Genomic DNA, 25,219 nt, shown 5'->3' on the forward strand with positions numbered 1-25,219 from the left:
GCTATTATAAGGCAAGCAAAGTTGGTTGACCTATCTGTAGTAGTGGCCATACCTCTACTGAAGTAAACGTTACTTTAATTTCAAGTGTATGCAATCACGGGGGCTATACCGTATCTTTGATTGTGTAAGCGTGAATGCGACCGATCTCAGGTATATAGCAATTACCTCTGTTTGGTGACCGAAGCTGGCGAGCTTGTGATCGTGAGACCCACGTTAAACAAGGCGCGAGGACCTCTGAGCGACATAGCTTATGAACGGGTAAAATATAAGTAAAGAGTTTTGAACAATCAAATGTATTGCTAAACTATTATATAATTGACCAATATCCAATTGGCAATCTAACCTAAATTTGAGGTTGTGATAAAATAGAGTCAGATGGAGTCAGATAAAAGCTTAAATGGAATTAAATTACTTTGCCTCGCGGAAAGACAGTAACACGCAGAGACCTTCACCCGTTCTATCGGAAACCTCCATTGGGCCGATTTAGACGGGCTTACAAGTAGTAGCAAGCAAGCAATAACCAGAAACTGCTTTTCACCAAGAGAACCATATGAACCATCTATATCCCTCACTCTTTTTCTCTCACATTCACATTCACACACACGCATACACGCATGCAAATCACACCTTTAACTCTCACTATAAATTCCCTTCTCATGACCTGAAAGGAATAATTTATTAATATTGTTTGAGATGCTGATATGGAGCTGATTTAAATATTTAATCTCGAGTGAATGGAGATCTGAGTACATACTGAGATTACTAGTGTCAGACATTACTTGAAGTTTCTAACATGAACTCTGCCTCTCTTCCAATCATGAGCACACTTATAAAAAACAAACAAAATACTTGCTTTATTTACGATCTTGCAGATGTTGCTGTGTATAACATCTCCTGGTGTTTTTCCACCCATGTGTTATACTGTATACATACATGTGCTGAACCGGGGAAATACTCCACATTAGTGCTTATAATGTCTGATAAGCAAGTCTGCTTGTTCACATCTGTCTGTTTAGTCCTGAAAGCTGGTGTTGTGACCCTGATCCCTCGCCTTCCTGAACTGCTTTTTGCAGGCAATGATTATTTTAAAATCTGACTTTCCTCTATCACACAGCTCTAAAGCTTTCTAAGATGCCTTCAAAGTGCTGTGTGATTGTTAATATTTGATTGAGCTCTGATGTCTCCAGAGAGATTCTGAAATATTAAGCAGAAGGCAGGCCAAATGCTCACACCCTCTCTCCTTAATTGTCCTCTGACTGCCACTGAAATTATTGCCACAACCAGGACTTGGCATAAAAAAAAATTTCACCACTATAACATAAAAACCTCATTCAGCAATAGTGTTTAGAGAGACACATTCCCCTAACAGCAAGATTGCCTTAATCAACACAAGAATCCCCATACAGTGGAGGTCGTTTTGTCTGTATCAGTGTCTATTTCGCGCCACAACATGGATAGACTACAACAGGTAAATGTTAGCTGTGTGGAAAATATAGATTTCTCGATTTAAATCAATATTGATATGGATAAAGATATCAAATCTAAAGATAATTATTTTAATCTATACTGTTTTTCAATGATGCGTCAACTCACTAAATATTATTTGTAGCACACATGCCACCTATTAATGATAATATTTCAATGAAAAATGGGAGGAGAAACATAATTATATTATTAATAGTATTATGTGCAATTTAAATGTTTGTACAACTTATAAATAACGTTTTATTTGAGTGTTGATTATTAAATAAATGTGTATAATTACTTGATTATTAATGTTACTTGTGGTATGTTCCATTTAGGGACTAATATACACTTTTGGTACCAATATGTACCTTTGGCTTTGAGGTACTATTATGCACTCAAGGTACAAAAGTGTACCTGAAAAAGGGTAAAGCAAAGTCACTAAAAGGCAAGCCTCCAACCGTTAGCCAAAAAATCGCAACGGCTAAAGCTAACGCTCCTGCTTTGGCTGTATGCAGGGAAGGAGACAAAAGGGCATTTTTTTATATGTATATCACCACACTGAATAAACAGTTTTGTGAGGAAATAGCTAATCATTTAATGAACAATTTTTAAACTAAACAATACTTTCATTGAAAACTATATGTAGATTTCACTATGATAAAATGTTATTTTTTTAAGAGAAGGCAGAGTAGGGAATGTCACGAAAGGTACTGTAAAACTCATTCACGGCATTACCACCAGCAAATGTGTAGTATTATTTAATAATAGGTGTTGTGTAATATTGAGTGATATTGTGTATTGTCAAAAGAAAATAAACAATATCGATAATAATCTCCTTTCAAGGGAACTCAAGCTGCGTTGAAACGCTGTGGGAACTCCTCTGTGCCGTGATTGCTTCATGATATCATGCTTCATATAAAACCTGTCCAATGGCGTGAATCTATGTCCCTGGTGTTTTTTGTCTGTCTTTGAATTTGCTAGGCAGGAGTTTTCACCCATAAATATATATGTCAATAACAACATGTCAATAGTGTGTTCATCCCTACCCAATCTACATCACGGGTGGGGATACACATGTATTGTGTGTTGTTCCCACCGATCGCTCTTTGAGGAGGGCTCAAGTTGCGGGGTTCACAAATGGATCTGGCAGAGGGGTTAGAGATGGGCCTCGCCCTTTCTCTGCCTTCACCTGCCAGGTCCAGTGTCTCATCTCGGGGAGCACGCTTTGCAGTTATGTTGTAGCTGAATGTTGTAGTTATCGAAACAGACTCGCCACTTCATGTGAAGCAAACAGCCTTTTGAATTGTGTCCCTCCCTGCCCTCACAACATTACGAGCGGGTATACATGTGGTTAAAGTGTTTGTTTGGCGGCAGTTCATGCACCTTCAGTGTGGGCTGACAGTTTCATTCATAAAAATAGGCTTGTTTGAGATGAGCAAAATCTGCGCAGAACCGATCACCGGTGAACACCGCGAGATGCATGCCGGTTAGAAATGTGTCCGAGTGCGGTCCGCCTTGCTCTGATGTCATGCTGACGTATGTCAAAAAACTCTCACGACCGCAGGGTGCACGTGTCGGATTATGCAGTCACGCGCAGTTGCTCTCCACCGACTGTGCTGATCAAAAGCACCATTGGAAACGACTTGCTGACGACACAGCTTAATGCTCATTGGTTTAAACAACCGTGATGTATTGTTCTCTTTTAAAATGTTTGATTTGAAAACTCATGTTTTATGTGTATACGTACGTTATGTGTAAATAAATTCTCTGACAGTGTGATATGGGTTATGTGATGTAATTTTTATTAAAATAAATAAATATAAAAACACATGTCTGCATTAAAGAAAAAATGATTGACAAACACGTATTTGGAATCGAATTAAATAACAAGTACTTTGGGTGTCTTGTTCATTGTATTTATTTTCATATAAAAGCAACAGAACTTAAATTACAACCTGTTTATTAGCAACACTGTGCACGAGCGTGAATCCCGTGAATCCCGCGATATCCGCCTTTGATCTCACAGGTGTCAGATCCACTGCGAGAAGAGAAAACTGTCCGTCTTGCCTGCGCTTTTTTCACTCCTCCCCTCACTGTAGCCGCCTACTCTCACCTACATTTCAGGCAAGGCAAGGCGCATCTCAAACAAGCCTATTGTTCCCTATGTGTAGAAAAACACACACACTATAAAGGAAGTTTTAGCTCTGCCCCTGTTGAGTCTTAACTAGCTTGGATCATTATGGGTCAACATAATAGGCTTGTTTGAGATGCGCCTTGCCTCGCCTGAAATGTATGCGAGAGTAGGCGGCTGCAGTAAGGGAGGAGTGAAAAAAGTGCAGACAAGCCGGCCCCTAGGTGGTCGAGCTCCTTTGGGATAAATTTAGTCGAGCAAAGGCCGACCTTTTCGCATCCCAAGAGACCACACATTGTCCACTATGGTTCTCACTCAGCCATCCAGCCCTGCATCCGGTTGAACGCTATGGTGCAGACGTGGCCGAGATCACATCTGTACGCATTTCCCCCAATTGTTCTGCTCCCAGGAGTTCTGGAAAGGGTTCGCCAGTCTACTGCTAGTAGCCCTGTTCTGGACGGCCCGAGTATGGTTTGTGGACCTAGTGTCTCTCCTCGACGGCTCTCCTCTAGAGATTCCGATCAGGAGGGACCTACTCTCTCAGGCGAGTGAGTCAATCTTTCACCCCCGCCCAGAACTGTGGAAACTGTGGGCTTGGCCTCTGAGGGGTCCAGCTCATAAGGTTGTTGAGACCATTCTCCACTCCAGAGCTCCATCCACAAGGAAACTGTATGCCTTGAAGTGGAGACTTTTCACTTCCTGGTGTGGAGAGCACCAGTTTGACCCGGTTAATTGCCCAGTCGGTGCAGTGCTGGAGTTCCTTCTGGAGTTCCTGGAGGAGCACTTCTCTGTCACACTGAAGGTGTACGTGGCGGCACTAGCTGCTTTCCACATCCCTTTGAGTGGAGTATCTTTGGGGAGACACCCACTAATAACTTGTTTCCTTTGTGGCACTTTGAGGCTGAGGCCAGCACGAGGGTGCCGACATGGGACTTGGCTGTTGTACTAGAAGGCCTCTCCCTAGCTCCATTCGGAAGTTTCTGAGAATATCTCTCTAAAGACTGTCTTTCTCCTCGCTATTTCGTCTCTCAAGAGAATTGGAGACATTCAAACACTTTCGGTATCTCCCTCGTGCATAGAATTTGCTCCTGGTATGGTAAAGGGTTTTCTTCACCCTAAGACCAGGTTAAGTTCCTAAGGTTCCTACTAATACTGTTAGACCTAGAGTTCTACAGGCCTTCTGTCTTCCTCCGGACGTCAGACCTAGAGAAACTTTATCTGCTCTGCCCAGTTAGGGCCTTAGATGCTTACGTCCACAGAACTGTGGAGAAAGTCTAAACACTGTTTGTTTGCTTTGGGGTACCCATAAAGGGGTGCCCCGCATTTAAGCATACAGTGGGGAGAACAAGTATTTGATACACTGCCGATTTTGCAGGTTTTCCCACTTACAAAGCATGTAGAAGTCTGTAATTTTTATCATAGGTACTCTTCAACTGTGAGAATCTAAAACAAAAATCCAGAAAATCACATTGTATGATTTTCAAGAAATTAATTTGCATTTTATTGCATGACAGAAAAGCAGAACTTAATATTTGGTATGTTTGCAATTACAGAGATCATACGTTTCCTGTAGTTCTTGATCTCGCGATACATGGCCCCATCCATCCTCCCCTCACATTGAGTGTGTGGACAGGTGTCTTTTATACAGGTAACGAGTTCAAACCGGTGCAGTTAATACAGGTAATGAGTGGAGAATAGGAGGGCTTCTTAAAGAAAAACTGTGAGAGACGGAATTCTTACTGGTTGGTAGGTGATCAAATACTTATGTCATGCAATAAAATGCAAATTAATTATTTTACAATCATACAATGTGACTTTCTGGATTTTAGATTCCGTCTCTCACAGTTGAAGTGTACCTATGATAAAAATTACAGACCTCTACATGCTTTGTAAGTAGGAAAACCTGCAAAATCGGCAGTGTATCAAATACTTGTTATCCCCACTGTAGATGGTTGAGGCCATCTCACTTGCTAATGAGTTGGCCAGTCAGCCTTCACCTTTGGCTGTACGGGCACACTCCTCTAGGAGTATTATGCTGCACCAATCCAGGTGCGCAGGTGCTTTCGCCTAGATGTGCGCATTGATTTCACAAAGACGGACACTTGCTCTTATGGCGGCGTGGGTATTAGCGTTCCCACTCGAGTTCCCTTGAAAGGGAACATCTCGGTTAAGTATGTAATCCTAGTTCCCTGAAGAGGGAATGAGACGCTGTGTCACCCTGCCATACTCCCGGCATGCCCGTGATCGACTTGCTTCAGCCTATCAGAAGCTGGCGCTGTTTGGTTCAGGTGTGCTTTATAGTTTCCTGGTCGATGACGTCACATGACGTTCCGTCACGCCATTGGACTGGTTTCATACGTGCTTCATGACGCAATCACGCAGAGGCGTACGCAGAGGCGTTCCCACAGCGTTTCAACGCAGCATCTCGTTCCCTCTTCAGGGAACTAGGCCCAGCGGGCACCTTGACGTCAATTTGACATCAACAAATAGTCAAGATTTTGACCACCATGTATGACATGCATGAATATGCATATTTTCATTATATTTTGTAATTATTTCCTTGTGATTGTAAAGATGCCTAACAAAGGTATCAATCTGACATGTTTTTTTCTGGTCCCTACATCTCAGGTCAATATCATTGACATTAAATCGATGTTGATTTGATGTCAGGAAACAAGACGTAAAATTGATGTGAAATTTATGTCAAAACAATGTCTGAAATGTCTGAAAAAAGTATATTTATTACTCATTGTAAATCAATGTGACTCCTTTTCAACATCTAAAAGACCTAGCCTGAATGATCTTGAAAGTTGTAGACCTAGGTCTATGTATTGTGCATGTGTGTTTTTATTTATTTAAATCCTAGCATATTTACATTTAGTTCACGTTTAAAATGACAGCAGACACTATAATTGCATATACTATAAAAGGTCAATTTAATCTGATATTGAAGCTTGATATTGAATGATATCTAAATAGCATTAAAATGACATCAACATCATAGCATCCTGATGTCAAATAGATGCCCAACAGGCACAGGATAATAGACTACAGCGTCGGTCAGACGTTGGATTTTGGTTAAAAATGAAAGTCGGGTTGATGTCTAAATCCAATGTTTGTTTGACGTCAGGCTCCAACGTTGGACAGTCGTTGAATTTTGGTTGGAATAAAAAACCAAACAAAAAGGTGAAATGCATGGCTGTACACTTATTACCAGCTTCACTTAAAACTAACCAGATTTACTTTATTTAATTTCCGGTTTAAATAAATAATATTTTGTATTTTAAAGTCACCATGATGGTGGTTAGCGTTTGCTTTAGTTGGTCTCTTGACCCTTGACTCTTTAAATTAAACTTTTTTCTGGCTGCTATAATTGTGTGTTTATAAAGCACAATTGTTGTAGCTAAAAAAGCCATGAGAAAATGAGCTCAGGTGATGTTGGCTGTTTATGATGATGATATCATCATGTAATTGCCTGAATCCCTGATCTTATGTATTGTCTAATGCTTTGATAGGACTTGTGGTTTTAACATTGTTTCACTCATAATAAAAGTCATTTGATTCTACAGCATATCTAGCAGTGTTGTTTGTCAAAATATATACTTGATTTTTAAAAACTATTTAGTGCACAAAAACCTTTTATCTATGGCATTACTTAGACGCACACAGACATCAAGAAACAGCATATGAATCTCAACAATGGTGACAATCAAACTAAATATCCAGATAATCAGATAAACTCCAGCTGCATAATTTATTAAAGCCGCAGTGCATGCTGGGAGATAAGGGTGAGTTTTGATTGGTGGTACCCAGCATGCACTGCAGCTGAAGCATTTCATTGATTGTCACCATTGTTGAGAGTCATACACTGATTCTTGATGGCTAATGTAGAGGAAAAAGTTTAATGCACTAAATGTTTTGAAAATCCTTTATATTATTTAAGCAACATTGCTCTCATGCTGTAAAATCAATTGTCTTCTATTTTAAAACAACATTAAAAACACAAGTACTATATAATCAAAGCATTATACACTGAATAAGATCAGGGATTCAGACAGTTACACGATGATATCATCATCATTAATAAACAGCCAACATTACCTGATCTAAATTTTCTCATGGCTTTTTTGCCACAACAAATGTGATTTATAAACACACAATTATAGCAGCCAGAGAGAATTTTATACTGAAAAGTCAAGAGTCAAGAGTCCAACTAAAGCAAACGCTAACCACCATCATGGTGACTTAAAATACAACTATTGATTAAACCGGAAATTAAATAAAGTCAGTCTGGTTAGCTTTAAGTGAAGCTGGTAATAAGTGTACAGCCATGCATTTCACCTTTTTGTTTGGTTTATTCCAACCAAAATTCAACGACTGTCCAACGTTGGAGCCTGACGTCAAACAAACATTGGATTTAGACGTCAAACCGACTTTCATTTTCATCCAAAATCCAACATCTGAGCGACGTTATAGTCTATATCCTGTGCCTGCTAGGATCAACATCATGACATCTTGACATCAAATAAATGTTGAATTCACATCAAAAGCATGACATCAAAATAACATCAAAATGACATCAGCAGAGGTCAAAATCTTGACATCAAATTGACAACGACACATTGACGTCAATATGACTTTCATTTTTGACCTATTTCGTGACGTAATTTTGACATCAATGTTGATGTCATATTGATGTTAAATTGACATCAAATGCCCACTGGGGGGTTACATATGTAACTGAGACGCTTTCTTTCTTTAGCTTTCAGGTTTTACAAATTATAACAAGACTTGAATGACTATGACTGCCATGCACCATGTATATAAAGCATTTTAATGAATAAAGAAAAAAAATGAATAATTGAATTATAAATATTGTATTATATTGTTGTTTAATGAAAAAAAAATAAAAAAAATAATGATGTGGCTCTCTGGCTTCCAGGTTTCAACAAATGAATTAGACTTGAATTGTTATGATTTTTGACTTCTATGCCTAATAATGATAGCGCTTTTTTAAGGTTTTATTTAAAGGTAAATGAATGAAGGTGCTCTTTTTTCCGATCAGTAAAGCCTGGGAAAGCACATTCCACAAACATTGCAGTCCTAACTGTACGTTTACAAGCGATATAACCACAAGATCCACAAGAAACATTGTGCAACAACTACAACTGACTGTCATAAATCTCTGAACGCTGGCCACTGACGTCACTGCCATAATATGATAGGCTGAGGTGTCTCATGTGATCTAAATTAGCAGTTACGCTTTTTCCAATGTTAAGAGCCACAGACCCTCTCATCTCCCAATAATAAGAAAATATCTGGGTAAAGGGTGTACACTTTTGAAAGGATACAGTTCCAGTGACAGCTTTTGTATCTCTTTTTCTGAAAGTGAAAAAACTTTATTTTTGGTTTTGGGCTAAATGAAAAGTTTAATTTTGGTTTTGGTAAAAAATTAATTTGGGTGTAAATTCTACCTATTTATTTTACTGAAGGTTCATTAAACTTTAAATCTAATGCCTAATATGCTCCTATAATGTTTCTCGTCTCATAACATTCTTGTCTTGATTTAGCCTGGCTAACGTCAGACCTCTTTCTCATTGAGACGTGGTCTGGGAACCATATGTTCATTTTCTCGTATTTGAGGCGTGGTTTACGAATGCCCAGAGCCGTTTATGAGGCGCTACGAATGTCTATCAAATGTGCCTGTACGTAGCTCATAGCCAATCGTTTCAATTATACCAGATGACGTATGTAGAGCGGCAGAAATTCGACGAGGAAGAAGACGAAATAAACTTGCGTTCTAAACTACTTGGGGATATTTTGGGGATATTTAATTAAATTTTATCAATCAATAAATTCCTCTTGAAACAAACTTTGTTGTATTATTTTAATTTAATACTGTGAAGCTGCTTTGATACAATCTGTATTGTGAAAAGCGCTATACAAATAAACTTGACTTGACTTGACTATCTAAGGCTGCATCGAAAGGTAACTTCGCGTCTGCGTGTCGCATTGACGTCGTCATCGTCTTGCTGCTCCCTCCCCGTTCTGTGATTGGTTCCCTTTTTGAGGGGAAAATCTGGTCCATGGTGTCCAGGCTGCCTAGCAGCGTGAATAAAATCGTGCTGCGTGCAAGGCAGCATGGGGAAACCCAGGCTAGTCTTGATTCATAAATTGAGTAAATTATATAGTGAAATTTGACAAAAAAGTTGAGTAGTTTGCATCACTGGGTATTACTATGGGTCATTTACCATTTCTATTGTGAAACAGTATTGTGTCAAATATTAAATGTTTGGCTACTTTATATCTAACCTCGTACTCTTTCCTATGCCTCTTTGATTTGGAAAACATTGGTGTCATGTTGAAGTCTATTGCCCTATGTTTCCCCTTGGGTTACTGTTGTTTAGGGTAACAGTTCATATAGGAACGGAAACATAGGGGAAACTCTACTGTATATTTAAAGCTGTCCTCATCTGACCAAAATGTTTTTCGGGTATGAAACATAGCCCAGCAGGCACCAGGCGTAAATATGACGTCAGATTGACGTTGGACCCCAACGTCGGACAGACGTTGGATTTTGGTTGGAAATGAAAATCGGGTTGACATCAGAACCCAATGTCAGATTTAGGCCAATATCCAACGTCGCACAGATGTTGCATTTTGGTAGGAAATGAAAATAGGGTTGACGTCAGAACCTAACGTCAGATTGACGCCAACATCCATGTCGAACAGACGTTGCATTTTGGTTGGAAATGAAAATCGGGTTGACGTCTGAACCCAACGTCAGATTGACGTCAGCATCCAATGTCTGAAACTGAAACATCTACAAAATTGTCACTAATTCACACGACTATTGATTCCAGAACTGTTTCATTATTCAGATATGAAAGCTTTAGCATAACTTCTGCTAGGAAGACTCAATTACTACGTCACTTATTACCTTCACATCTATCCAATCATGTCCTAATACTTGCTGTATAAAAGATCGGTACTTACACATGTTTGAGTTCGCAGACGCTGACACAAACAATTACCTCCACCCTCCCCACCACCACCAGGATGGTCCCTGCCTTTATCTTCAGTAGATCCGCTTCTCTCGGATTATGCACTACGGACGGGGGCCGGGGCCTATACGCCAAAGAACTTTATAAATAATTGCTTGCTGGGCTGTCAATAAATTATTTTTTTAAATCAATTATTTAGTCATTCTATCTCCCGAGTCTTTCTGGTAGAAGTAAATTTATGTAAACAAATTCTTCACAAACAGTTCTTCAGAGTTATGGAAGCCCATTTCCGCCACAAAAAAATAAAAAAATAAAATCATGCATAAAAAGTCAATATAATGACATAACTAAATCAAAATTATGACATAACTAAATCAAAATTATGACATAACTAAGTCAAAATTATGACATAACTATATCTAAGTTATGACTTGCAAGCTCATTGATCTGACGTGACCCGACACAGGATGAATTGTGAACAAGGAGTATTTTAAACATGGTTTTAGTAATGATGAAATTCTTGCCTTATTAAGCATGGAATGGAAAGGCATGGAATAGCTCGGAACAAATGCACTTTTGAAAGGATTTTACGCGAGAACAAGCTTTGGTGCAGAAAGAAACAGATGTGGCTGCATGAGGTGGCTGCTTTCATTGAACATATGAATGATGTTAGAATTTGACGTTGTGTGGATGTCACCATTATGACGTCCAGGAGACGTTGGAATTTAGTAACTTTACAACACAACCTAAAAACAACAAAATATCAATGTCTTATGACGTTGTGTGCCTGCTGGGAGGAGATTAGACATCACCAGTGTGCATTTAGGTAACGTTAAAGCCATTGTGTGTGGATTTCGGTGAACTGTTAATATGCTGCCTTGTCGGATTTGCCCTGCTGTATTCCTGCAACTGTTCACATCAGGATAAACTGCTATAGATGAGGTAACAGATTTAGATAACCTTTAATGCTGTGTCGTCGGATTTGGTGATACTGAGTATATCTGCAGTTGTTCACATCAGGCAAAAAATATTTCTAGGATATAAATTACAATAGGTTAGTCATCACCAATGTTAATTTATGTAACATTTAAGCCATTAGGCCTATGTATTAAATAGAGAGGGGTAACAGATTTTGGTAACCTATTACACTGCATTGTTGTTGCATTATTTATATATATATGTATATATTATATAAATATATATGTGTGTATATATACAGTATATATATACTGTAGGCTAATATACACAAATATATTATGTAAACAAAAACGTTTACGTTAGATGTGATTAATCAAATTGACAGCACTAATATATATATATATATATATATATTTTTTTTTTTAAACTGGTTACAAAACATAGTTTGGAAAAATGTGGGAAAATTACTCTATAAAACAACTGCTCAAGTGCAACAATTTCTGTTTTTGAAAGAGTACATTGGTAAGGCATATTTACCTTACACTAAATAGGATGTCAGCAACAGTGTTTGGGAAAGTTATTGTGAAACTAATTTACCCCCTAAAAAAGTAACTAACTGTGATACTTAGTGACTTTTTATGGAAAGTTATGACAAAAAATTAAACATAAATGTGATGTTTAACCAAAGCCATTTTGCTTAGTCATTAGTATGGTTGAATTGGATCATCGAAGGATAACCATCATATTTACACAGCGCACTGTGTACTCTGTACTCTGCGCCTCTGCACTTTACTCCCAATTTCTCTTAACATGGGGACAGGAGAGCTGTCAGTCAATAAATGGGAAAACAAAGTAACTTAAAAAGTCACAAAAAAGTACAGTAACTCAGATATTTTGTTGTAAATTTAAAAGTAATGTGTTACTTTCATCGTTACTTGAAAAAAGTAATCTGGTTACATAACTCATGCTACTTGTAATGTGTTACCCACTTCACTGGTCAGCAAAAGAAGTTGAGTTATGTCCAATATAGGCTACTGTAGAACTGATATGATCCAATATGATCCCAAGGACTGTATACAAACATTGTCACACTGATTCCTGTGTCTCTCTTTTCCAGAGGGATGCAAAAGGTCAATGGCTGTTTGAGCAGGTCTGCCATTATCTAAACTTGTTGGAGAAAGACTACTTTGGCATCAGATTTGTGGACCCAGACAAGCAACGAGTGAGTTCCTATGGTATAAATATAAAATGAGCTGTTAATAGCGTACTAAGCTTGTGGAAAATGGTTATTTTTATATTTTGACTAAGATTGGACATGATAGTTAACGTGGACACCATATTTAATTTTACACAAATAAAAACAAGGCTGTGAGTGTTACGGTCACTACATTTCCCATCATCCTCCCTGGCCCTCACCTGCATGCTCTTCCTCTGCGTTCATTGTTTAGTTTCTAGCCACTCGATTAGTTCTTTTGGTCCAGCTGTATCTTGTTAGTTACTGTAGTTACTGTCATTGAGTTAATTTGCCCCAGCTGTGTCTCGTTTCCCTGATCTGTTTCTCCATGTTCCTTGTCTTGTATCATGTATATTTTTATTTGAGTGTTATGTGGTTGTACTATTTCATGTTTATTCCTAGATTAAAGTCTTCCTTAGTATCGCCTTCGTCGTGCGTTTTATCTTAACCACCTCACCCATATAGTTGGTTTAATGGGTTGTAATGTTGTTGGGTGCCTTGATGTTGATTATTCAGCCAATGTAATTGAAAATGTAAAAAAAAAATAAAATAATCCAGTCAACAAAACACAAACCATGGATTGTGAAAAAGTAGACTTTCAGACAGCACAACAAATTGACTGTATATTCATCGCAGCCTTGATCTATGTCAATCGATTTAAATATGGTATACACCCTGACTAAGGTTCATGCTAGTTCTGACTTGTTAATAACCATGCCTGATAAAAGCAATGTTAATGTTTGTGCATGAGCTTGAAGAAAGACATCCAAAGATCACATGCTGATTCAGATGAAGAGCTGCAAGGGGTGATGCAATCGATATGTAATGTTGTGAACAGTCATCAGTTGACAATGATAGTCATAGCAATGTGTTAAACTGGAATTTCTATCTGCATTCTAGACATCATTTCTTTTTTATTTTGTTGTTTCAGCACTGGCTGGAATTCAGCAAGCCAATTACCAAACAAATGAGATGTAAGTCATATTGTATGTGGAAAATCCTTCTTACACTGTGTGCATGTTGTGAAAAGAATAATCTTTGCATTCAAATATCCTTCTAAAAGGCAGAAAATGTATATTGTCTGGTTAATTACATCCACATGGATATTTTGTGTCCTAGCTCAGCCACCCTACACCATGTGTTTGCGTGTTAAATTCTATCCTCCGGACCCTGCAGCTCTTAAAGAAGAGATCACTAGGTACTGCTCATTAACATGGAGTCCATTATTATTCATAATTAACATAGCCTAGTTAAAGAATCTATAGGAAATCATATTAGACAAGTTACAGAGTCTTACAATTATCTGATGTATGTATGATTAACACACTGACAGTTCAATATATGCTCTGCATTGTTTTCAGATACCATGTCTTCCTACAGATTAAAAGAGATTTGTATCATGGCCGACTCCTGTGCAAAAGTTCAGATGCTGCTGCATTGGCCGCATTTATTCTGCAGGGTAACAGCAAACCACAGTCACAGGAGCCATTCTTTATAATATTTGTTGAATTGTGATATCTCAAGAGTTTTGTTATATGAATGACATTACAGTAAGAGAAGACTCTCAAGATGACACTGTTTTTGTTTTATTCCTTCTCAAATTTTTTTTTTTTAGCTGAGATTGGCGATTATGACCCAGGGAAGCATCCGGAAGGTTACAGCTCTAAGTTTCAGTTTTTTCCAAAGCATTCTGAGCGCCTGGAGCGCCGCATTGCTGAGATCCACAAATCCGAGCTGACGTAAGCTTACATTCAATTAGCCTGTCACATGCAGTATGTCACTCTTTTTAAAGCAGCGCTGGTGTTTAATGGAGAGATTAAATATATTTTATGAAATTTATCTCCCAGAACAAACACAGAATATTAACTAGTCTGTTTATTTCCTACAGAGGCCAGAGTCCTGAGACATCTGAAATGAATTTCTTAAGGAAAGCTCAGTCTCTAGAAACATATGGAGTAGATCCACACCCCTGTAAAGTCAGTATCCAAATGTATCAGCTGCTCATATACAGGAAATTATTTCAACACAAGTGTCTGAACTGAAAGTCTTTTAATCTGAATTTTTACATTCACAAAAAAAAATCATTTTTTTTCTTTTTTTCTTTTCTTTTTTGTATGACAGGATGTGTCTGGGAATGCAGCATTTCTTGCATTTACCCCCTTTGGCTTTGTGGTACTGCAGGGGAACAGGAGGATTCATTTCCTCAAATGGTGAGAGGCAAAATTAATCTCGCATATCATTTTCATTTGCTTAGTAGTCAAGATCAAATGACTGTGTATATGAATAACTTTGACAGTATTTTGTCATATTGTACAGGAACGAGGTCACCAAACTAAAGTTCGAAGGAAAGACATTCCATATATATGCAACTTATCAAGAGGTAGGTGACAGCAAGGCAGCCCCAGGTTATGCAGAAGAACAAATGGTCAAAAGTAAGATGAATGCAGACTGATACAGGACCTAGGAATTGATCAGGAAACCAACCTGTTCTATTTAACAACTAAATAATTTCACTTACTGACCTCCTGTGACCTTTACTAAGGATCAGAAGATCATCTTGACTTACTTTGCTCCAACACCTGAGGCCTGCAAGCATTTATGGAAGTGTGGGGTGGAAAACCAAGCTTTCTACCAGTGAGTGTGCATAACCTTTTTGACCTATCAGGCTGAAATTTGGTTCAAGCATGGAAATAGCATAAAAACAGAAAGAGCAAGCACTCAAGCATAAAACATCTTGCCAATGATTTAATTTAGTTTAAACCAGTGGTTCTCAACCTAGGGTACAGGGACCCATTTTGGGGCCTCAGCAATCTTCTAAAGAGTCTACAGGAGGACTTAAAATTAATTATATGAAAACTTAAAGGGGGTACTTCATCGCTGGCATAATGGCTTTCAATAAAACTTGGCTGCCTATGCAGTAGAAAGGCAGGGAATTTTTTTTAATCGGTGCTAAATGGCTAAAGAAAACAGAAAAAAGGCTGTTATCTTTCCTTTTGCCATATAGGTAGGAAAACGTCAACACCCATAATGCACTGGGCATGTTGACATCCAAGGCCACTCCCAGTCTGCTATGTATAGACTTGACCATTCAGATATCGCCTTATATATTTACTAGATTTGCTATATTACGTCTTAGGAAACTTTTAGTCATAATGGTGTTGAATTGCACTTCCCCTTGGGGGAATCCCCGCCGCCATCTTGAAGTGCGTTCAACAGACCCTCGACCCTTAGATTTGGACAGATGGAGCGAGCCTTCTCAGTAGCTTTATACCAATTCAGAGGCTGCATCCTTCGAAGGCCAAATTCAAAGGCAGATTGTGTAACAGCTGCGTGACAAATGCTGTCCCGATTCCAAGGCTCCTTCAAATGCAGCCTCCAAATGTGTCCTTCGTTTCCCGTGCAATGAAGAATACAACAGATGGATTCATGATCTTGCCAGATGGCCTTGCCAGAAATTGCTGAATTACACTTTTAAACGTAAGGATTTGGTTTCAACTTACTGAAATATCTAATGATATACAAATGTAAAAATAAAATAAAAAAAGCTTTATTGCGGTTAAAATGTTGACTTATATCTTACAAAGATTGAGATTGTGACGTCACAGCAGTTCGGACTTATTTTATCTTAATTTATTCCCGAGATGGAGAGAAGTTATCGAGGGAAGGGCATAGAAATTGGACTTAAAAGCAGCGCTGAAAGTTTGATTTTGAAGGTTGGAGCTAATCTCTGCAGGAAAGTTGACCTCGAGGGTCAGAGTTGAGAACCCCTGGGCTAAAGGCTGCAAAGAAGTGTAAAAATGGAGAGAACACTGCTAAAAAAAAAAAAAAAATCTGTAGTCTTTCCATTTCAAACTGGATGACAACGAACACAGTGTTTTAGGCCAAATGGAGGTTAAAAAACTGAAAATTCTGCCCAACCCCCAAAGCAAAACGGCATTGTGTACAGGTAAGAAAGCTGTTCCCATAGTGTCCACTTTTTACCATAATGCTGTTTAAAGCGTAGACAAAGTACAATACAATTATTAGTGATAAACCTACCCTTACAATAAATGTTCTGTTAATAACACTCTGTCGATCTGACTGTCTGTGGGTGGGGATACAAAAATGCGCAAAGTATAATCTGCAGTTTTCATGAAAGCAATAGAGCTTTGACTTGTTTCGCATGAATAAACATGGATTTAACATGGAGAAAGAGAAAACATAGGTCATTTACATATACTACTGACATTGTAACAATACAAAATTAACTCTACCAGTTTCTGTCAATAAAATAAAAATAAAACCTGTCATAATTAGAGCAAAAATATGAGAGGAAATATATGGAGTTAATATTGTACCATAATTAAACAAACAAATCCAGCATTTTGCAAACAAACTCGATCTGCTTTGCAAAGGAAAACTCGACTCGCAAACAAACAGAAAGCAATGTGCAAGTACAAAGGTCAATTTGAGCGAAAATGCAGAGGAGTAAAACGTATGCATTGTGTTTTGCAAATAGAAATAAGTGAGCCTAGATCATATTTCACAAATAAATACAAACCATCCTACAAATTGCATGTAACCTTTGAACAAATAGCAAATCTAGTGCATACAAATGCATATCTGTCTGTTATGATTGTGAGACACTTTGCTTTTTATGAGATCTCTCAGCTCGATTTTCTCACAAATGTGTCCAGGCAGATTTTCTCACAAATGCAGTTGAGCAACTTCCTCTTCTAAAACAGTAGATGGCGCTAAGATAGGAGATTCATTTAGCGCCAGTCTCCCGGGAGAAGCACTGATTTGAAACTTGCCTTTGCCTAGTACAGCTGAGGAAAATGACCGGTCAACAGGTGTGTTTCTGTCTTTATCTATAATTAACCTTTTTAAGGTTTTCTTTTGCAAAATGTTTATTACATATCTAGACAGAAATCCACATTAGCACTTAGTAGCACTTCACTCTCTCTAGGAAATGGGAATCTATAAGCTGAAAGCTCTGCCATCAAATGTTGCTTTTTAAAAAATGTTCTGCATCGGAGGCATACGAAATGACTAAAATAGTGATTATGTCTACACTGAAAGAATCTATTTCTTTCGTTTTCCATAAATTAATGAGAACATTTCATTTAATTGAAAGGAGGGTTTCATTTGTCTGTCCAAAATAATAATTTGGGCACTGCATACGTCACAGGCAAGTTAAGAAACAATTGTCTATAGTTTGTTTTGTTCATTAATTATTTTATTACATTAACAGTTAAGCTGACTGAATTCCAACTAAATAAATAAAAAAGTGGGACCCTCCTTTCAATTAAATGAAATGTTCTCATTAATTTATGGAGAACGAAATAAATAGACTCGTTCAGAAAATTTAACGTTTTTACAAAAATGTAAAAAAGCAACATGTGATGGCAGAGCTTTCAGCTTATAGATTCCCCTTTCCTAGAGAGAGTGAATTGTAAGTGCTAAGGTGGATTTCTGTCTAGATATGTAACAATATTTTGCAAAAGAAAACCTTAAAAAGGTTAATTATAGATAAAGTAAGACAGAAACACACCTGTTCACCGGTCATTTTCCTCAGCTGTACTAGGCAAAGGCAAATTTCAAATCAGTGCTTCTCCCGGGAGACTGGCGCTAAATGAATCTCCTATCTTAGCGCCATCTACTGTTTTAGAAGAGGAAGTTGCTCAACTGCATTTGTGAGAAAATATGCCTGGACACATTTGTGAGAATATCGAGCTGAGAGATCTCATAAAAAGCAAAGTGTCTCACAATCATAACAGACAGATATGCATTTGTATGCACTAGATTTGGTATTTGTTCAAAGGTTACATGCAATTTGTAGGATGGTTTGTATTTATTTGTGAAATATGATCTAGGCTCACTTATTTCTATTTGCAAAACACAATGCATACGTTTTACTCCTCTGCATTTTCGCTCAAATTGACCTTTGTACTTGCACATTGCTTTCTGTTTGTTTGCGAGTCGAGTTTTCCTTTGCAAAGCAGATCGAGTTTGTTTGCAAAATGCTGGATTTGTTTTTTTAATTATGGCACATTATTAACTCCTTAGTCATATCTTAGCCAATATGGGGGACCTTTAGATATTATGTTGGACAATGGGGGGCCTACGAGTCAAAAAGGTTGAAAACCACTGGTTTAGACAAACAGTTATTTTTCTTATTTATTTTTAAATCTATCTCTCATTCTCTCCATTTCTTACAGGTTTGAGAAATCAAGTCAAGTTCGCACTGTGTCCAGTAGTAATCTTTTCTTCAAAGGGAGCCGCTTTAGATATAGGTGAGTAGTATCTGCTATAAGTGAACCTCATGAGTTCGTGAGCCCTGCTTAATTAGGCTTGTGTTGTGAATATATGTTAATTAATGGATTAGCTGCAAGCAACGCTAAGATTTTGATTGCATAATTTCCCTTATAGCGGTAAAGTGGCCAAGGAAGTGATGGAACAGAGTGCCAAAATCAGACGAGAGCCTCCAGAGATCCACAGGTAAGTCTTCTCATCACTGACTTGTTTTCTTAACAGTTTAACTGTGTTTGACAGTATGCCAATTGTTATGTAACATCTTTTTGTGGGTTCAGGGCTGGGATGGTCCCCAGTAGGAGTTGTCCCTCCATCACTCATGGCCCACGACAGAGTAGCGTTCCCCGAACACGAAGGAGAGCAGTCCATATTTCCATCATGGAGGGTATGCCCATGTGCCTACAAGCATGCACGCACGCACGCACGCACGCACGCACGCACGCACGCACGCACGCACACACACACACACACAAACATGTTTTTATATCATTACGTAGACTTTAGACATTATGGTTTTTATACTGTACAAAGTACAAACTGTATATTCTATCCCCTAACAGTACTCCTAAACACAATCCTCACAGAAAACATTCTGCATTTAAAAAAACAACAACATCAAGTATGATTTATAAGCTGTTTTCCTTATGGGGCCCCGGCCACCTGTCCCAACAATGTCAAAAACTTAATTTACTATTATTTGCTCCTAGCAATGTAGGTTAAACAAGAACATGAATGTGCGCGCACACTTAAGCATATAACTGCTCCTTTCTCATAACAAAAATTAAATTAAATTTGTAACTAGAAAAGTTATGGATTCTGTCTTCTGAATCAAACTCAAGGCAAGATCTGTTGGTCCAAACTCATTGAAATACTGCTATCTGGTGGTATAACGTTGTATCTCCCCTATAATAAAAAGCATCATGGAGATTTTTGGTTTGGTTTATTCTTCCACCATGATTCATTATTGTGGACTATACTGGACTATAACTTGCAATACTTTTTTAATGCATTACCATTTTTGCCAATTTTTAGTGTCAGCCACTACATTACTATAGATTTAAAAAATAAAATAAAAATTATAATTCACAATTCAGTTCTGTTCACAACACAATTCTGGCTGCATTGTTTTTCAAAATATATAATTCAACTTTAAACACATATACAGTTAGGCGTAAACCTACACAGAGTACACTACCATTCAAATGTTTGGGGTAAGATTTCCTAGTGTTTTTAAAATAAGTATCTTATGCTTACCAAAGCTGCATTTATTTGATAAAAAATGCAATATTATAACAGTTTTCTGTTTTAATAAATAAAATTGAAAATTTATAAAATAAAATACAATTTTAAATTGAAATTCCTTTCTGTGATGGCAAAGCTGAATTTTCAGCATCATTACTCATTACTAGTCTTCAGTGTCACATGATCCTTCAGAAATCATTCTAATATGCTGATTTGCTGGTCAAGTAACATTTCTTATTATTATCAATGTTAAAAACAGTTGTGCTGCTTAATATGTTTGTGTAAACTGTCTTTTTTTCAGGTTCCTTTGATGAATAGATTGTTACAATTCTCTTTAAACTACGTAAACGTCTGTCACTTTTGATCAATTTAATGTGTCCTTGCATAATAAAGTATTAATTTCTTACTGACCCCAAACTTTTGAACTACAGTGTACATAGTCATGATTACAAACCTTGAAGCTGAGAAGATAACAAAAGTGTGCTCTGGATAGGAATCCACCACACTCCATCTCCCTCTATTGCTCTATGTGTAACATGAGAGCTGCTCTCATTGTGCACAATGTGACCAGACGTTCACCTGTTCCAGTCACTTTACCGCATTGCCAAATGCCATCATGGTTGCATTTGTCTGTGTGTGAGGGTACTCTATAAGTGTGCTGTATATTTTGAGTTTAAGGTTAGTCTTGTTTTAGTACCTGCCCTGTACAGAAATAATAAAAGTCTAGTACTTTAGTGAAACAGACACAGTGTGCTTGCAAAAACACAGGCTACTGGTAAATAAAAAATAATTCACTATACTAAAGCAGGGGGTAAAAGCTAATAGGAAGTACAAATTAAGGCTTCACAAGTCCTGCAAGTGGGTTTCATGACAATTTGTGCCATGCACAAGAAAATACAGAGACAATGAGAGGAGTGACAGATTTTACCTTGTCCAGCCATCACTGTTATTATTACACTGTCTATAAATAGAGAGCCTGTTCATGTTTGTCATGTGGTTTGTGTCAGAATGAGTGTGTGTTGTGTATGTGCTCTTTTGTTACAGCCCATAATGGGTTTGAGGGGGTTGGAGCATGCAGGGCAGCTGGGCTTTTGGGCATAGAGGGACTTATGGAGCTTTAGGGCTTTAGGGTGTTCTCGCTTTCTCACACTCACTTTTTCAAACACACACACACTGTAGTGTTATGTCATTTTTGTTCAGGAGGATAGAGGGAGGAAAGGGGGCTATTGGTGATACACTGACGCAGGGGTGAGAACATCAGACACTTTAGCGGCTACATTCTGAAACCATGGTGAAGTGTCTCATACGGATTAAAACAAAGGTGAATGTTCACCTGCGGATGATCAACCACTGTTACCGGGATGTGAAGGTACGGGTGTTGACGATGGGACCTAGACTATTAGGGAAAGTTCTAGGAGCTCTGCCTCTGTTCCCTTCCTTGCCCAGCTCCTCCACTTCTTCTGGAGCTTCATCCAGACTTGGTGTTCAACCCACCAGCACTGCAGGTAAAGCTCTAGGTCATTTGGAACAGCTGGGCGTCCAACTTATTTCAGTGTGACTGCATTTGAATTTGTTAGTATACAGTGGATTGTAGTGCCACCATTGTTAGCATGGATTGTGTTTAGCTTTTATGGATTGTGGGTGGAGCCATATTTTCCTGTGTTGTGTAGTTCTACAATATAGACTAATTATATTTACAGTGTAATCAAAATGATTCAACCCCCATTATAAATCAGGTTTACTGGCAAAATGAACAGACTTTCAGCTGTTTGTAATGAACAAATCCAACAAAAGTAATTGCTTAACACAAATGTTTCAAGTGGTTTCGCCATTTCAACTGAAAATGACTTTTAATGACTTCTGCAGTCTCAAAATCATTCAACCCCTTCATGGCAATCATCTTGTATAATCAAGAGATGTATAATCAGACTCCAGCTTCTGACAGCGTTTCTGAGGAATCTGAGGAATCTTAGCATGTTCCTCATGAGAAATGGCCACCAGTTCAGTAATATTCTTGGGTTTGTGTGTTGCAACCACCTTCCTCAAATCCCACCAGAGATTTTCTATATGGGGTTCAAGTCAGGTGACTAATGGTCACTGTAGAATCTTCCAGGACTTCCTCTGCAACCAAGCCTTGGTGGAATTTGAGGTATGCCTGGGATCATTGTCCTGTTGGAAGGTCCAATGACGCCCTAGCTTCAGCTTCCTCACTGATGGCATGATGTTTTCTCCTAGGATTTCCTGATACTTCAATGAATCTATCTTCACACGCTGCAGGTTTCCAGTGCCAGAGCAAAAGCAGCCCCAGAGCATCACCGAGCCACCATGCTTAATTGTTGGCAGAGTGTTCTTTTCAGCATACACTTCATTCTTCTTCCTCCAGACATACCGCTGATCCATAAGGCTAATCCATTGTTTCATAGCTCCACAGAACAGAATCCCTAAACTTCTGTGGCTTATTTATTTGATATTGAGCCCTTTTCTTGTGCTTTGGGGTCAGTAGTGGTGGATGTCTTGGCGTTCTGGCATGGAAACTGCATACATTTAGTATGCGCCTTACTGTGCAAGCTGAAACCTCAATGCCTGTTGCCACCAAGTCTTGTTGCAGGTCTTTTGCAGTCACCCAAGGGTTTTTCTGAACCTGCCTTCTCAGAAATCTGGTTGCAGCTTTTGATAGCTTCCTCTTTCTGCACAGTCCAGGTAGTGTAACCGTTGTTCGTTTAACTTTGAACTTGCAAACTTTCAACGGTGTCTCTAGGAACATTTAGTGCCTTTTGCTATCTTTTTGTATCTTGTCCCTTGTTTGTGAAGGGCGATCATATCTTCTTAACTTTTTGGACCATTCTTTTTACATATTTCTAACATGCAGTCAAGTGTGACAATCAACAAACTTAGCCAGTACAGATATTTTGTGTTGTAACATGGTTAGTTGTCCAGGGGAAGAAGGAGGCAGGAACCGGCAAACGTTCAACAACTTTAATCATAAATAAACACAAAATGAAAGTAACATAAACATAAAAGCATATAAACAAAACATAACTTAAAATAGTCCAGGCCTGGTCCTCTCTTTTCCTTCACTGCCGTCGCTCCTTTTATGCTTCCGTAGCTCCTCCGTGAGATACGAGGCCGGTGTGGCGCGCAGGTGACGCTCATTATCAATCACGCCACCGGCTCGCGCTGTTCTCTGTCGGCTCTTTGCCCTGCCCTACTTGCCACACATGTGTTCTTGCTCAAGCACACTTGCTCACTTGCTTGAGACAACACCTGTTTTGCAGGTTTGTGCTGTTGTGAGGGATTCTATTCACAGGGTGAATAATTCCGAGACTGCGGAAGTCATTAAAAGTTGCATTTTCAGTTGAATTTGGGGAAACCACTTCAAACATTTGTTGTTGAACTACTTCAATTACTTTTGTTTGATTTGTTCATTGCAAACAGCTGAAAGTCTGTAAATTTTGCCAATAAACCTGATTTGCAATGGGGCTTAATACTTTTGATTACAACAGTACATCATAGTCAGTGCATATTATCAATACATTGGTACCAGTTTAATGAATGTAAATGGTCTCTGTGAATAATAATGGAATGTCACTTATATGTTAACTAGCAACAACAAAAAAAGAACTTAAACATATTTTTTTTCTGATTTTCTAATAACTTTTTCTTTTTCTGAATATCTATTATGTGGAGGCAGCTTGGATATTGATGTGCTGAAGTATTTGCCACACATTTATCTTTCCATACCAATATACAACTTTTAATTAATTTACCCATTCTGATACTTTTGAACATTGTTTAGACCAGTGGTGCAGATAAGCTTGTGAAATCAGTACAATACATTAGGATTGGGCAATTTCATAATTGACTTGATTTTAATTCTTCAGTTTGAAATGAAATGGCCACAGCACACATGAAGTTAAATTGGAATTAAAGGAAGTGCAATTTACTGAATTGGTTAGAGAAATGTAACCAGCTTTCTGGGAAATTAAGTTTTCTTCCATCCTGGACAATACATTTGTTTAAAAAAAAAAAAAAAGAAAGTATATAATATATACACAATGTACACTAAGTTTGGGGTTGGTATGATTTTTAAAATGTGTTTTATAAGTAACTTATGCTCACAAATGCTGAATTTATTTAAATAAAAATTTCAGTGATCGTGTGATACTTTAAAATAACTGTTTTCTATTTTAGCATATTTTGAAATGCAATATGATCCTGTGATGTCAAAACTAAATATTTAGCTGCCATCACTACAGTCTTCAGTGTCACATTATCCATCAGAAATCATTCTAATATGCTGTTTTGCTGCTCAAGAAACATTTCTCATATTTATCAATGTTGAAAACAGTTGTGCTGCTTAATGTTTTTGTGGATATCGTCCTACACTGTTTCAGGATCCTTTGATGAATCGAAAATTCAAAAGAACAGCATATATTTGAATTAGATTTCTTTTTGTAACATTATAAATGTATTTACTGTCACTTTTGATTCAATTAAATGCATCCTTGCTGAATAAAAGTATTAATTTATCAAAAACAAATCTTACTAACCCCAAACATTTGAAAAGTAGAGTACACATGAAGTACAAATTTATGTAGGTGACATTTAAAACATATCTATTTGTCTGCTCTTAAGACTTAAAACTTATGTTCTTAAAACTTTCAACTTTTTAAACTACTCTAAACTTTCAGGCAATGCTTTGTAAAGCCATCATTTTTGGTTCCTTGCTATAAAATGACACTTATTTCAGTTAATTTATACTTCCTTAAATTCATAATTTATCTATTTATACGGTAACACTTTATTTCGATAGTCCACTTTAGACATTCTATTAACTTTAAGTAACTTTGCAACTACATGTCAACTAACTGACATTAGAGTATTAGTAGACTGTATGCTTAATATCTGGTAATACTTTATTTTGATGGT

At 37.8% G+C, this 25,219-nt stretch overlaps 1 protein-coding gene across 1 annotated transcript in view; it reads left to right on the plus strand.

Annotated features, from left to right (window-relative positions):
- frmd5b (FERM domain containing 5b) overlaps window positions 1-25,219 on the plus strand; it is a 38,010-nt gene that overhangs the window by 8,858 nt on the left and 3,933 nt on the right. Inside the window, exons 2-13 of the mRNA XM_082159470.1 lie at window positions 12,638-12,742; window positions 13,686-13,728; window positions 13,874-13,952; window positions 14,116-14,213; window positions 14,370-14,493; window positions 14,643-14,730; window positions 14,876-14,964; window positions 15,071-15,134; window positions 15,297-15,388; window positions 18,955-19,029; window positions 19,166-19,234; window positions 19,327-19,433. Of these exons, the coding sequence (XP_082015596.1) occupies window positions 12,638-12,742; window positions 13,686-13,728; window positions 13,874-13,952; window positions 14,116-14,213; window positions 14,370-14,493; window positions 14,643-14,730; window positions 14,876-14,964; window positions 15,071-15,134; window positions 15,297-15,388; window positions 18,955-19,029; window positions 19,166-19,234; window positions 19,327-19,433 (1,033 nt within the window). The remainder of the gene's footprint in view (window positions 1-12,637; window positions 12,743-13,685; window positions 13,729-13,873; window positions 13,953-14,115; window positions 14,214-14,369; window positions 14,494-14,642; window positions 14,731-14,875; window positions 14,965-15,070; window positions 15,135-15,296; window positions 15,389-18,954; window positions 19,030-19,165; window positions 19,235-19,326; window positions 19,434-25,219) is intronic.

This window comes from Leuciscus leuciscus, assembly GCF_965113295.1.
Source record: "Leuciscus leuciscus genome assembly, chromosome: 2".
NCBI classification, from domain to species: Eukaryota; Metazoa; Chordata; class Actinopteri; order Cypriniformes; family Leuciscidae; genus Leuciscus; species Leuciscus leuciscus.